Raw genomic sequence first — 14,036 nt, 5'->3', positions numbered from 1 at the left:
CTATTGCAGATAGTAATTATTACAAGGCAATTTTTTTCTTCTTGGAATTTTTTGTGCACAATCAATTGTTTTTACACTTTTGATGAGAAGCTAGAGAACTTTGCAGTATTGTTTGTAGTGCACCTTGACTTTCAGTAGAGTTAGTTTTATGCATGAAATAAATTTCTTTCTTCCTAGTACAATGTAGTTTAATCCCAGATGTTAGCCACCCTGTCTCTGACTGCCTTGGCCACCTATAAAGGAAAACTGAAGTCATAGTATCCATACATGTTACAAAAATGGAAGTACACATATATGTATGTTCCACATCTCCTAATCCCCGCGACCGATTTAAAACAAATTTGGTTCACTTATCACTTACTGTCTGCAGATTATTGCTGTGTGTGTGTGTGGGGGGGGGGGGGGAGGGGGGGAATGTAAGAACCTACCTGTCAAAGAGGTGGGGGTGAAAAAGCAGTACAGCCCACGACATGTGAATATCCATATTTTATTCATACAGTATTTGAAAATGAGAGCATTTAGCGACTTGCAACAAACCTTACCCATAATTCAAACCTTTACAAAAGTTTCTCGCTGACAACCTCCACAAAATGATGAAAGGAAAGAAGTTTATTGATTACTACATTTACGCTGTTCACTCAGTAAATCTGCTGCAGAAAGCAGCCCAAGCCAGAAATAAGTTAAGCCTAAATTTTTACAAATGACCCAATTGTGTTCAGAAAGGATACATTAAATACAGTTGGTGGTGGAGTGTTCATTGCTGCCAGAAGTAATTTACCTTACAGTGAATTTGAAGAAGACACTTCCTGTAAGGTAGTATGGTTTCAGATTATACTTCACAATCAGAATAAATTAGTAATTGGTTCCTTTTACCACCCCCCTGACTCTGACAATATAATTGCTGTACAGTTCAAAGAAAACTTGAGTCTCATTTCAAATAGGTACCCCACTCATACAGTATTATAATTGGTAGTGACTTCCATCCACCCTAAATATGTTGATGAAAATACATGTTTAAAGTCAGTGGTAGGCATAAAATGTCTTCCGAAATAGATCTGGATGTATTCTCAGAAAATTATTTTAAACAATTAGTTCAAGAGTCCACTCAAAGTGTATGTGGTTGCAAAAACATACCTGACCTCTTCGCAACAAATAATCCTGAGCAAATAGGGAGCGTCATGATGGCTATGGAATTAGTGAACACAATGTTGTTGTAGCTAGACTACAGGCTGTAACATCAAAACCCACCAAAATACATCTATTTAAAAAAGAAGATAAAAACTTACTTGATGCCTTCCTAAGAGACAGTGTCCATTCCTTCCACTCTCATTATGTAAGTGTAGATCAGATGTGATTTAAATTCAAAGAAATAATATTGATGGCAGTTGAGAGAGATATATATCGAATAAACTAATAGGAGATGTACTGATCCTCCTTGGTACACAAAGTGGGTCCAAACAGAGCTGCAGAAGCAATGAAAGAAGCATGCCAACTTCAAAGAACGCAAATCCCCCAAAATTGGCAAAGTTATACAGAAGCTTAAAACTTAGTGGAACTTCAGTGAGAGATGCCTTTTATTGTTTCCACAAGGGGACTTGGTTTCGAAATCTGGCAGAAAATGCAAGAGATTCTGGTCATATGTGAAGTAAACTGCTGGAAAGACACAATCGATACCTTCACTGCATGACAATAATGGTGATGTAATGGATGACAGTACCAGTAAAGCAGAGTTAGTAAGTACAGCTTTCTGAATTTTTTTCACCACAGAAGATGGAAGTAAATATTCCAATATTCATTTCTAGAACAACGGCCGACAGAAGTAACTTATGTAGACATCCTCAGTGTAGTGAAGCAGCTTAACTCACTCTGTAATGGCAAGGCCTCCAGTCGATATTGTATACCAGCTACATTCCTTTCAGAGTCTACTGAAACAATAGCTCCATAGTCAACAATCATATACAACCACTTGCTCGTCAAAATTCAGACCCGAATCGCTAATGTTGATTTGTTGAAGGATTTTGAAACATGTGGTATTTTTCATCATGAGTTACCACAACGAAAATGATTTATAGACAAAAAGCCAACACAGATTCAGAAAAATATCGTTCTTGTGAAACACTGACAGCTCTTTACTCTCCCAAAGTAATGAGTGCTATCAACAGGGGTTGTCAATTGATACCATATTTTTAGAGTTCAAGAAGGCTCTTGGCACCACATTCCTCACAAGCAACTTCTAATCAAATTGTGTGCCTATGGGAGTATTGTCTCAGTTTCGCAACTGCATTCGTGATTTCCTGTCTGAAAGATCACAGTAATCAATGGAAAAAATCATCGAGTAAAACAGGAGTGGTATCTGGTGTTGCCCAAGGAGGTGTTATAGGCCCTCTGCTGCTCCTGGTCTACGTAAATGATTCAGGAGACAATCTGACCTGCGCTCTTAAATTGTTTGCAGAAAATGTTGTCATTTACCATCTTATAAAGTCATCAAATGATCAAAACAAATTGGAAAATGATTTAGACAAGATATCTGCATCATGCAAAAAGTGACAATTGTCTCTAAATAATGAAAGTGTGAAGAGCCACCCATACAAGTACTAAATTTTGGTTACAGGATAAAGCACACAAATCTAAAGGCTATAAATTCAACAATATGCTTAGGGATTATAGTTACGAATAACCTAAATTGGAATGATCCCATATATTATGTTGTGGGGAGAGCAAACCAAAGACTTGATTTATTGGCAGAAAACTTAGAAAATGCGACACGTCTACTGCTTACACTACGCTGGTCCGTCCTCTTCTGGTGTATTGCTCTACAGTATGGGAACTGCATCATATAGGATTGATGGAGAATATCAAAAAAGTTCAAAGAAAGGTAGCTCATTTTGTAATCACGAAATAGAGGTGATAGTGTAATAGATATTACCTGCAAGTTGTGGTGGCAATCGCTAAAACAAAGGCAGATTATCATCCCCCCCCCCCCCCCCCCCCCCCCCCCACACACACACACACACACAGAATCTTCTCATGAAATTTCAATCACCAACTTTCTCTTCAGAGTTTGAAAATATTTTGTGGACAATAACATACATGGGTATGAATGATCATCATAATAAAATAAGAGAAATGAGAGATCACACGGAAAGATTTAAGTGTTCATTTTTCCTGTGCACTGTTAGAGTGGAACAGTAGAGAAGTAACTCTAATGTGGTTCAATCAACCCTCTGCCAGGCACTTAATTGTGAATTTCAGAGTAATCAAGTAGATGCAGACATAGAAGCATGACATTTAAATTTTCTTATGTAAATCTTATTGATATTGTTGTTGTGGTCTTCAGTCCTGAGACTGGTTTGATGCAGCTCTCCATGCTACGCTATCCTGTGCAAGCTTCTTCATCCCCCCAGTACCTACTGCAACCTACATCCTTCTGAATTTGCTTAGTGTATTCATCTCTTGGTCTCCCTCTACGATTTTTACCCTCCACACTGCCCTCCAATACTAAATTGGTGATCCCTTGATGCCTCAACACATGTCCTACCAACCATTCCCTTCTTCTAGTCAAGTTGTGCCACAAACTCCACTTCTCCCCAATTCTATTCAATACCTCCTCATTAGTTACGTGATCTACCCATATAATCTTCAGCATTCTTCTATAGCACCACATTTCAAAAGCTTCTATTCTCTCCTTGTCCAAACTATTTATCTTACATGTTTCACTTCCGTACATGGCTACACTCCATACAAATACTTTCAGAAATGACTTCCTGACACTTAAATCTATACCCACTGTTAACAAATTTCTCCTCTTCAGAAACGCTTTCCTTGCCATTGCCAGTTTACATTTTATATCCTCTCTACTTTGACCATCATCAGTTATTTTGCTCCCCAAATAGCAAACTTCCTTTACTACTTTAAGTGTCTCATTTCCTAATCTAATTACCTCAGCATCACCCAACTTAATTCAACTACATTCCATTATCCTCGTTTTGCTTTTGTTGATGTTCATCTTATACCCACCTTTCAATACACTATCCATTCCATTCAACTGCTCTTCCAAGTCCTTTGCTGTCTCTGACAGAATTACAATGTCATCGGCGAACCTTAAAGTTTTTATTTCTTCTCCATGGATTTTAATACCTACTACGAATTTTTCTTTTGTTTCCTTCACTGCTTGCTCAATATACAGATTGAATAACATCGGGGAGAGACTACAACCCTGTCTCACTCCCTTCCCAACCACTGCTTCCCTTTGATGTCCCTCGACTCTTATAGCTGCGATCTGGTTTCTGTAAAAATTGTAAATAGCCTTTCGCTCCCTGTATTTTACCCCTGCCACCTTCAGAATTTGAAAGAGCGTATTCCAGTCAACATCTTATTGATAGGGAAGCTATATTGCTTCCATTCAATTAAACCCTTTATTACGAGGCTCACAGCTGTTGCATGAAAGAAAGTAGTTTTTTAAAAATAAATAATCATATAGTGATATGTTGCACTCTTATTGTAAGGGCAAACCTAAGTAGGACATTAGTAACTCTTAAGTGATCTTTTTCACTATTATCAAATTTAAAACTCAGTATTGAAACCATCATGTACAGTAACTTCCCAGTCATTTCTGTGAAATGTACTGAATTTCATATTAATATATTTGACTGTACGCCCTCATCCCATCTCACCTCTTCCCTTGTGTTCTTAAAACATCATACCCTGGAAATCAGGTGATTTACCTACCTTACTTTTCTTTCCTCGTGTTCTGATGGAAGAAACTAACTTTACAGATAACTGCAATATGGAACGGGCATATTACTACACATCACATAGAGGAATTCTAGAAATATTTCAGCTTTCAGGCAAAGTTCTCTTCTAGAGCTAGAGATCACATGCGCACATGTGCGGCCTCCGACTCTAGGCACAGCCAGTCATGCTTTAGCACCCAGTCATTGGTCAAATACATGCAATTTTGGCCTCATTGTGTTGGTCTTACCAGTATGGTTGTGCCCATTGTGAACTTAAAAAATAAAATTTAAAGAAAAGGTAAACATATGTTCTCAATATCATCTCAAAGAAAGAGTATACTCCCAGATCCAGTCTTGGAAGCTTCATATTACAGCTCAATACACACATGGCATTGGGGTCAGATCACATTTAATTATAGGCTTTTTTTATTGCTGTAATATCATTACTCATGTGCTAATGCAGTATTGAACAGAAATTGATAAAAATCATTACCAGATCTGGTCAGATGTAAAAGGATTTGAGTTAAGCATGAGTTTCATGCAAACTTCACTTTCCTTGGAAAAAGTCAAATCTGGTGGGCCAACATGACCCTTGAATAATTAGAGAAAGTAAATTTTGATCCAGGTTAAGCAGCTCATTAGACTGTCTCAAATTAGTAAACCAAATGTTTGCAGGTTGGTACCATGAAATTTGTCAGGCACGTTGTGCGACTCATCTGATAATGGTGATGTAGAAATGAATGCACAATACAGGTTAAAATGCGATTCCCTAAACTATGCTGAAGCAATATCAACACAGCCAGCTGCGTGGTGTTAAATTGACACTTATTAACCATTTAGTTTGCATTGTGCAAAACAATCAGTCCTTGTATCCTTCACTTTTCACTTCCAACAACTCTTGCAATGTTTGATAGTGTGTGTGTGTGTGTGTGTGTGTGTGTGTGTGTGTGTGTGTGTGTGTGTGGGGGGGGGGGGGGGGGGGGGGGGGGAAATGCACATAATTAGGAATGTTAAACTGAAGTTCCCTAAATAACTGGCGGGGCAAAGTCAGTTCAAAGGTTAGAGGAATGCAATGACTTTCACCTCTTAATAGGACCATGCCTAGTAGAGCAATGTGGTGGTGAAACCAAGGTTCATGTTTACAACAGCTATAACTTTTGCTTAAGAATGGATTCTCAGGGAACTACAATATTCCCTTACAAAAAGTGGAAATATATTTGACCAAGACTGTATGCTCTGCAGGCATACGGTAATGATTCCAAGGACACTGTCCTATTAGAGCACAAAAAGTTATTGTACTAGATTTTTACAAAATATGTTTACATAGATAACAACACCCAACAGAATCATTAAATTTTAGCATGTAATAATCCAGTAGTTGTATGAAATGATAATACTTACATTGACAGATTCAACATGCCCCAGAGTATGTTCATCATGAGTGTATTTAGAAAACACACACATAAAGCATTACTAAGGTGCAGGAAAGCTGAATTCATCTCTACCAAAGTGTTCTGTGTGAGATAGTAACACTAAAGATATACTATGTATTCCAGCAGTAATTCCTTTAATTGGTGACAAAGTACCACCCCCTCTTTCATGACATGTAGACTGTATTACGCATAAGCTTCCCTAGGATAATTGTGTGTTCTTAGAACCAAGTAATTATGCATCCATACTATATTCTTCATACCAATATCCTCACCTTTCATATGCCTCAGCTTGCTATTTACATCTATGCACTTCATTATGACACTAGAGCTTCAAAACTGACCACCACCATATGTCTGCTCTCTTCAAGGTTAAGCTAAATAAAGAGGTAGTAAACCACTATTAAAATTATTTTTATATGGAGCCACCACCCTAACAGCAGTACCTTCCACAATAGCTGATTAGGAAAATAAAGCTAAAGGACTGAGTTTAGTAAAAATTAGCTTCTGCAAATCAGGATATGTATTTGAGTCTTCAACTATTTATGCAAAATGTGGCATTAAAAGTGCTTTCAATCCTTTTGTCATCTCTGCATCTTTACAGTGAAACCCCAGTGTCAAGTAAACTGCATCAACTAAATGTTTGTATTATGTGTAACTTTGTGCCCAAGCCTCAAATAGTGTAACACTGACAAGCAAATAGAAAGAATAGTCTAGGGGAAACTTTCTGCTGTAAACACAAGCATTCTGTGAAACTACTGGACACAGTCAATTCTTAATTACTTTAAAAACATCAGATTAAGTACTTACACAGTTAAAGACACCATCTGCTATTACAATTTCACATGTTTAAGCAGGAGTAGTGGCTTGATCTTGTGAGGTATTGCATGGCAATAAAAATACTTACAAAACATTTAAATTCTTTGTCATATTGTCCCAATTTGAACTTTAAAAATTTATTAAGAATTTACTTTTTCAACTTTCAGCTGAATTCCATTGCAGGTCTTGATGAGGTTCCAGTTACAGTGTCTTATAGTGCAGATAAACCAGAAGAACTGCAGCCACCAGTTACTACTGAAACCATAACAGAGCAACCAGACACTCAACCACAAATTGATCCTGCACTTTCAAAGTTTGTACGTATGATTCAAGTGGGGGTTCCAGTACAGGCAGTAAGAATGAAGATGCAAGCTGAAGGAATGGATCCAAGTGTTCTTGAGTAGGTACCCATAGCATTTTGTACCTGCAGATTGTTTAATTCTTGCACTATACAGAAACAGCATTTCCTGTCAATCTTATTTTCCCCATTCATAACATTTTCCTCTTGATCAAATGAAAATACAATTGGAGGTCAAGTATTAAAATTGCTTGAACAGCAGCAAAGGCATGTTATTCCGGACAATACACCAAAATATACTGTGTTGTAATGACTACAGTAATATGAATAAACCTCATCATTAAAATTCCAGTTTACTTCATTACCTTGGTGCTATTTTACAAACTGTTTCTTTTGACTTATTTAACGTTGAATTTATGATGCAACTGTTAATTTGTTCTGGCTTACTATATATTAAATGTTAATAGTAACTGGGAAATACTTTGGTTACTTAGATGTCACTTCTAGTTCATGCACATGCCACAGTCAAACATAAATCAGCTTTATCTCAAATCTGAAAATTTCTCCATCATTAGCACTCATTAATATACTCTAATTTGTCTTGTTTTGGTTTCAGCAATTATGGAGCACTGTCCAAGGTACAAGTGAGGGAAGAGATTGAATCTGACACTGACTCCAGTGACTAATTGTTAGTGAACTTATGAAAACTTACATAAATAAAAGGAACTTGTTATGTTATTATCATTTTATTTAATAAACCATATTTACAAATAATCAGAACTGGATCATTTGGCCCTACAACAGAAAGAAAAGTTCAAATTAGAAACCAACCAAACATGGAAATTGCTCACAACAAAAATGATGAAAGGATGCATAACCTTTAAAACATACTCCTTTATCATAACCATTATTAAAGCAGTGTAATACATGGTTATAATTCGAAAACTCTTGGGAGAAACTGGTTATGCATCCTTCTGTAGGTCTTAAATCAACTGTACATACCTTCCTCTTTTTGTCACCACCAAGTTCAAAATGTTTGCAGCGTTTTAAAGGAACTTGTTTCCTGTATTTGCATTCTGTACACTCCATTCTCAGAACTATTTTCTTCGTAGTTTTCGCCTGAAATATTAAATTTGAACTGAAACTTAACATTTTAATATTACCTACTTTAATCTTTCAACATAAATTATTGCTCGCAAATTATTAAACACAGTGAAAGCTATTTCCTTAATTTGCATATAAAAATGCTGACCACTTTAATTACTCATCTGGATGAAACTGGCTGTAGTACACGAAATGCTTTGGTTAACACACAATGATCAGTCCCATCCACCATTATACTTGCAACATCAAATGTACACAACACCATTTTTTATCTGGATAAGTGATTAGCTACCACTTTAACACTGAATGTAATTGCCTGGCACTTGAGCAGAAGTTAACAGCCAACACATTTTTCACTTCGCCGGAGCATACATATAATGTACAGTAAATGACAACCTCACCTTTTTCCTGAATATGGGTTTCGTCTGTCCACCGAAACCTTGCTGCTTTCTGTCGTAACGGCGTCGTCCTTGTGACGCTTGTCTTTCTTTAGACTTCTTGTACTGAGTTACTTTGTGCTGCTTATGCTTTTTGCATTTCTTGCAGAACGTCCTACGTTGTTTCGGGACGTTAACCTATATATCAAACAACAGTAAAATAAATGAATTACTAACTTATTTAACTTAAACAAAAATACCATAGACGATATTTTTAGGAACATAAAACAATGTAACATAATGTCCAATACCATTGCAATTCACAGATGCTTACGGATTACATCAATCACAATTTCTACTCACCATGTTGCCTGCAATCAAAGACCTACACCGACAGAGTACCGTGCAGTCGTGGAGATCGACGACAAAGATATAAGCTGCTCCACAGTCACAGTTATTCTTTGTTGAAACAAATGCTTAATGAATTTAAAATATATTTGCTCAGTAAATAGCAGTTCACAATAGGGTCAAGTTGATAGATGTTCTCTGCAGTATTCCTTTCTAAAAAAGTAAATTTTATAATGGAATTTAATAATAAAATATACCAATGAAAAGAACTAAGTTCTCATGGACGGATATTCTGGAAGGTTAAAATAACGCAAATGTAATAAATATATTCATTTGTTCGCGTCTTTTTAAGCAGTTAGTACGTGTGATAGACATTACATTTTTTCTTACTTGCTTACAGAATATTCTATGAGAGAATTAAGTAATATTTCTTAAAGATTTTTCGAGTATTAATAGTTGAAACATAATTCATGAATTTTAGTACTGACAAAGTTTGCATTACCTATATATCGACATCGTGTCACCGAGATCTTGCGGAAACTACAGATATATCTTTGGTTGACAGGCTTTGGTAGCCTCAAACCCAATTGCTATTTTCGGTGAATGTACTCTCCAACCCCTCGTTTTAGCAAATTATATATTTTATTTCTGCCCAAATTCAAAATTTCATCTGCAGTTATTTTGAATTTACGTGAGAAATATTTTTTCTGTTCGAAATAACTAGTTCAATTTCTTATATGGACTTCGACAAAGTTCTTTGCGTCATCAACCAATCACCGGTTTATCGAGCTTCAAGCCCGCGCCATCTTCATTTTTGAACAAAGCCAGTTGGAAGTGCGTTACGCGAAGTACACTTCGAATCTCTCCGGTAAAGATGAGTTCTAAGGAAAATAACTCTGAAGTCGCTGTCGACAAAGTTACAGAAAACAACGAGAAGGCGGGAGGTGATGCAAAATCAGAAGTTAAAGGCACTAAGAGGCCAGCAGAGGTGAGTAATATATGTGAAGCATTACTCGTGTGGTAATGTAGGACGACGCTTTAAAGTGTTGGGTTGTGCGTGCTATCGTGTTGACATAACATTCGTATTTGGTGAAAATGTGAAGATAATCAGTGTTAAAGTTAGATTTTGTTAATGTTATCTGCGTTGTGTGTGCATTTTGTCAGCCGATTTCGCAACTTCAATTATGTGAATGCCGGTATGGGTTTGCAAATGGTAGCACTGCGCGGGAATCTTAAGCTCGAGTTAAGTTTTTGACTGAACTTATGTAATTCAATGTCGTAGCGTAGCTGTTATGTGAAATTGCAGTATCGTATTTATTTTTTATTTATTTATTTTTGATCTTTGAACTCGTAGTGATAACTATTTTTAAAAATAGTTCTATGATGGCTTAGTCATGGCGTTAGGATTTCCTTCCGAGACTTCGATTTTTGAGTGTGATAATTTATGCGTGTTATAACAGTTTTATATAAAATGCTTTACGTTAACTTGTTGCTGTGAATAAACTTCGGCTAGCAGTATGTTCTTGCTGACTTTGTTTCATCATTAGATGCTCCACATATTTACAGCTAATCAAAATGCCCTTTTTGTTCCTTTGCGTGTCTGTTTTATCGTTTCCGGCGTGTTTCATAGATAGCGCATATAGTAATATGCGGCCATAAAGTCGCAAAAGGGGAGATTTAGTTGGGGGAGGAGCCGTAGGGTGGGAGTTGTCCGTGGCATCCAATCACAAGCATAGACGCGGAGAGGGGCGGACTCGAGAACCTAGCCTCTCTACAGGTTACCAGAAAATCGATGTCGTTAGCAATGGTTTGCTGTTCCTTTATGTCTTGATCTTCGCGCTCTTTCTGTGTTCCTTTTACGCTGATTCCGCTTCGCAGGTTCTTTTGTCTTTAGTTTCGCCATTAAGTTTTTTACTTGTATTGTAAGTTACGCTTCCAGAGAAGAGGCACCCTGCGTAATATGCTTGTATTGCTTGCCGGGGCACGCATAAACACTTTGCGGTACTTTCCGATTATCGAAAGACGGGCTGTGTAATTAGGAATGTTTGAATGATTAATTACAGCAGTATTGCACAGACCTTTTCCGGGTATTTAAAGCAGTTTATAAATAAATTAAAAAACTATTTTTTCCAGTGTTTCGTATCGTCACTTATCATAATGAAGTTAGCGTTGCATGTTTGTGTTAAGATGCGCTTTGTGGTACTTGGTAAAAACTTATATTGAGTCGTGCACGAATAGAATGTTTTCCATGCGGCGTTTTTGTGATTAAAAAATAATACCTTAGCGCATCTGCCGCAAGTATGTAGCGCAAATTTGTTTTATATGACGGTACGAATAATTTCATAGCAATTAGTTTATTTTTTTTTTTTTAAGGCATAGGCTATGAAGAGTTTCGCAATGATCTGTTTTTGAAATCTTGACAGCACAATCGTTGCTCTCTAGTTTCGCCATTAATCAGAATAATTTGAGCTAGAACACTAATTACAAGTAATCAAGTGCAAATAAAATAGATAAATTCCTCCAACATGCCAGCTGCCATTTTTGAGAAAATGCTGTTTAAAATTTGTAAATATCCCTGGAAAAACCGCAAACAGCCACAACCTTTCTTGGGGAATGTTTTATTTCGCTGTGCTGTGGCGTAATAAAGCAGTCATAAAGTGTTGTAGGTTGCTGTTTTTTTTTGTTTAAAAAAAATGCGAAATTGCAGTGTTGATACGTACAAATAAAATAAGTATATATGCGCTCAAGTTTAGTTTCCCATGTAAAAATCACGTGTTTACTTAAGTTTGACAGTTGGTAAATATTTCGTGGTTTTTGTATACAGTTAATTAGTTCACACGTCATATGAATGTTTGTAAACAAAATTGATATGTACGTTTACAAGTCCTTTCTTCTTTTCAGTCTAAAGGAGAAGATGCGAAAAAACAGAAAAAAGAGGAGAATGGCGAGGAGGATGACGTAGAGGATGAGGAAGATGTGGAAGGAGAGGAGGAGGAAGAAGAGGAAGAACTTCCAGAAGGAGAGGAAGAATTAGATGAGGGAGAAGGTTTGTATTACATTGGTTTAAGTGTTCCATGATTATATTTGTGCCTTTATGAACTGTTGCATTATGTTTTACTTAACTCAAATGTACTTGTTTCAGAAGAGGAAGAAGACGAGGGTGAAGGAGAAGGGGAAGGTGAAGAAGATGAAGAGGATGCATAATGAGAAGTGTGCTATAAAGACTTGTATACAGAAAGTGAGCGACGTGTTCCTGCTTCACTAAAAGCTTGGAACTATGGAGTGAAAAAATTCACATCAGTTTGAAAGACTTCGATGATGGATTACATAGTCATTCTTTTTTCTTTCTGTCTAACCATCGAAACAGTTCTGAAGATTGAAGTTCTATGGCGTGTGCTGTGTTAGTTGGAAACATTTGGGCTAAGGTACCGGTAGGTCTTTTTTATAAATAAATAAAAACCCTTGCAATGTACCCTGTTTTACTGTATGAGTGACTAATTTTTTACTGTGGTAGTTTAGTCCTGATACATTGTGTGACAGTATTGAAAGAATGGGAGAACTTTAACACTGATACCCAGGCTCACTCCTTAACTCCAAGTTTTGAAGTGGAATATGAATTTAATAATTTTATATGGGGGATTTTAAAATATACTAAATCATTCACAACACATGGTTTTATTTAAATTTGATTTTCATTTCTCACTTAAACTGTGAATATTCCCCCATTACGAATTTGAAATAAAGCAGGGATTATAGGCTGAGGGCAGCCTTGTAAAGACGATATTGGAAGTACTTCATTAATAATAATGAAATGTAAAGAAACGTTTACAACCAAATGGAATGACGAATATTGTGTGTGTGAGTTTAAGTTGTGAAAGAAACAATATTTTGTAATAACAGGAGGATTTTGTTTCATTTGAGTTGTTTCCTTTTTAAAAGTGTTTTGTTTCCACTCCTACTTTCGAGTTGTAATATGTTTCGTCATGCTGTAACATAGAATAGCTACCTTTTTTTATTGTGAACAGTGAATACAATTTTACTGTACAAAGATTTTTGAAAAAAGAAAAATAGACCACAAAAACCTCAGCAGTGGAATAAATTTGACCACTTTGATACAAATGTGCACCTTTCAGTGTTAACTGCCAGCAAGAATCAGTCTTAAGAGGCAATAAAATGTTTCTCTAGTAAAGTATGTACTAATTCAATTTTGTTTTGAAGATCTCCTAAATAGTTGCAGTTGATGTAAACATGTAGATACATGTATTGTAACATTTTTCTCTTAAGAGAATACCTGTCTGTTACATGGTCAGTTGATGACTGTACATGCTCTGCTCATTCCATGTTTGATAGTTGAAACCATATTTTCTAAACTTTGTTTTTTGGCATTTAAAGGGAAGTGTTAGGAAAGGAAAATTGCTGTAAATTTAGGGAGTATGTAGTGAACTTGTAATTCTAATGAGTGACTAAAAGTGGCTAGAATTAAATGTGCTTTCTTATTTCAACCCTTCCAAGTATGTGCATATTAGTGGGATATTGGTAGTATTATGAAGAGCTTATTTTCTCAGGGATGAATTCCTGTGCGGTAAGTGTAGGAAACGTATTGCCCTGTGCAAATAGTGGTGCGAAATTGGAAGCATTATTGGCTCTGGATTCTAGTTCAGGAATTGGGGAGCAGCAATAGTTCGATAAGTGCCGCACATTGCTGTGCTGCTTCCATCTAGTGGTGGTTGCACTATGAAGTTCTGTGAGCGCTCACCAGAGGCGCAGTGGTTACTACGATAATGGCGCTGACGTAGCTGGACGCTAGACTTCACATTGCATACCTGAAGATGTACGTACAAATTGTCCAATACAAATAAAAGTCTGAAACTTGAGATTTTTTAAACTTGTGGTGTTTTAATTTGACGAATCCAGTTTCCATGTGAGT

General features: G+C 36.5%; 3 protein-coding genes across 4 annotated transcripts in view; 2 read left to right on the top strand and 1 right to left on the bottom strand.

Moving 5' to 3' along the window:
- LOC126416670 (WASH complex subunit 3) overlaps window positions 1-8,054 on the top strand; it is a 55,205-nt gene extending 47,151 nt beyond the window's left edge. Inside the window, exons 3-4 of the mRNA XM_050084470.1 lie at window positions 7,150-7,382; window positions 7,897-8,054. Of these exons, the coding sequence (XP_049940427.1) occupies window positions 7,150-7,382; window positions 7,897-7,966 (303 nt within the window). The 3' untranslated portion in view covers window positions 7,967-8,054. The remainder of the gene's footprint in view (window positions 1-7,149; window positions 7,383-7,896) is intronic.
- Window positions 8,008-9,236, bottom strand: LOC126416671 (60S ribosomal protein L44). 2 transcript variants are annotated; one of them, XM_050084471.1, is made up of 4 exons: window positions 9,125-9,236; window positions 8,786-8,959; window positions 8,283-8,399; window positions 8,008-8,075 (listed from the first exon to the last, which is right to left on the bottom strand). In XM_050084471.1, the coding sequence occupies exons 1-4, from the start codon at window positions 9,125-9,127 to the stop codon at window positions 8,055-8,057; spliced, it is 315 nt and encodes a 104-aa protein (XP_049940428.1). In that variant the 5' UTR covers window positions 9,128-9,236; the 3' UTR covers window positions 8,008-8,054. The 2 variants fall into 2 exon arrangements, with proteins under 2 accessions (XP_049940428.1, XP_049940429.1); XM_050084472.1 differs by lacking the exon at window positions 9,125-9,236 and adding an exon at window positions 9,073-9,122.
- On the top strand, window positions 9,126-13,593 carry LOC126417109 (glutamic acid-rich protein-like). Its single transcript, XM_050085003.1, has 4 exons — window positions 9,126-9,164; window positions 9,834-10,097; window positions 12,011-12,155; window positions 12,252-13,593. The coding sequence occupies exons 1-4, from the start codon at window positions 9,126-9,128 to the stop codon at window positions 12,311-12,313; spliced, it is 510 nt and encodes a 169-aa protein (XP_049940960.1). The 3' UTR covers window positions 12,314-13,593.
- The last annotated feature ends 443 nt before the right edge of the window (window positions 13,594-14,036 follow it).

Source organism: Schistocerca serialis, chromosome 8 (assembly GCF_023864345.2).
Source record: "Schistocerca serialis cubense isolate TAMUIC-IGC-003099 chromosome 8, iqSchSeri2.2, whole genome shotgun sequence".
NCBI classification, from domain to species: domain Eukaryota; kingdom Metazoa; phylum Arthropoda; class Insecta; order Orthoptera; family Acrididae; genus Schistocerca; species Schistocerca serialis.
This window is presented reverse-complemented; position numbering and strand designations above follow the sequence as displayed.

Excerpts from the sequence above, each read along its gene's own strand:
- LOC126417109 (XM_050085003.1), top strand. The coding sequence starts at position 9,126 with ATGTTGCCTGCAATCAAAGACCTACACCGACAGAGTACC. Across the intron at positions 9,165-9,833 it reads ACCTACACCGACAGAGTACC|TTCAATTTCTTATATGGACT; the intron begins GTGCAGTCGTGG and ends CGAAATAACTAG. Across the intron at positions 10,098-12,010 it reads GCACTAAGAGGCCAGCAGAG|TCTAAAGGAGAAGATGCGAA; the intron begins GTGAGTAATATA and ends TCTTCTTTTCAG.
- LOC126416671 (XM_050084471.1), bottom strand. Across the intron at positions 8,400-8,785 it reads AACCCATATTCAGGAAAAAG|GCGAAAACTACGAAGAAAAT; the intron begins GTGAGGTTGTCA and ends TTAATATTTCAG. Across the intron at positions 8,076-8,282 it reads GTGGTGACAAAAAGAGGAAG|GGCCAAATGATCCAGTTCTG; the intron begins GTATGTACAGTT and ends TTTCTGTTGTAG.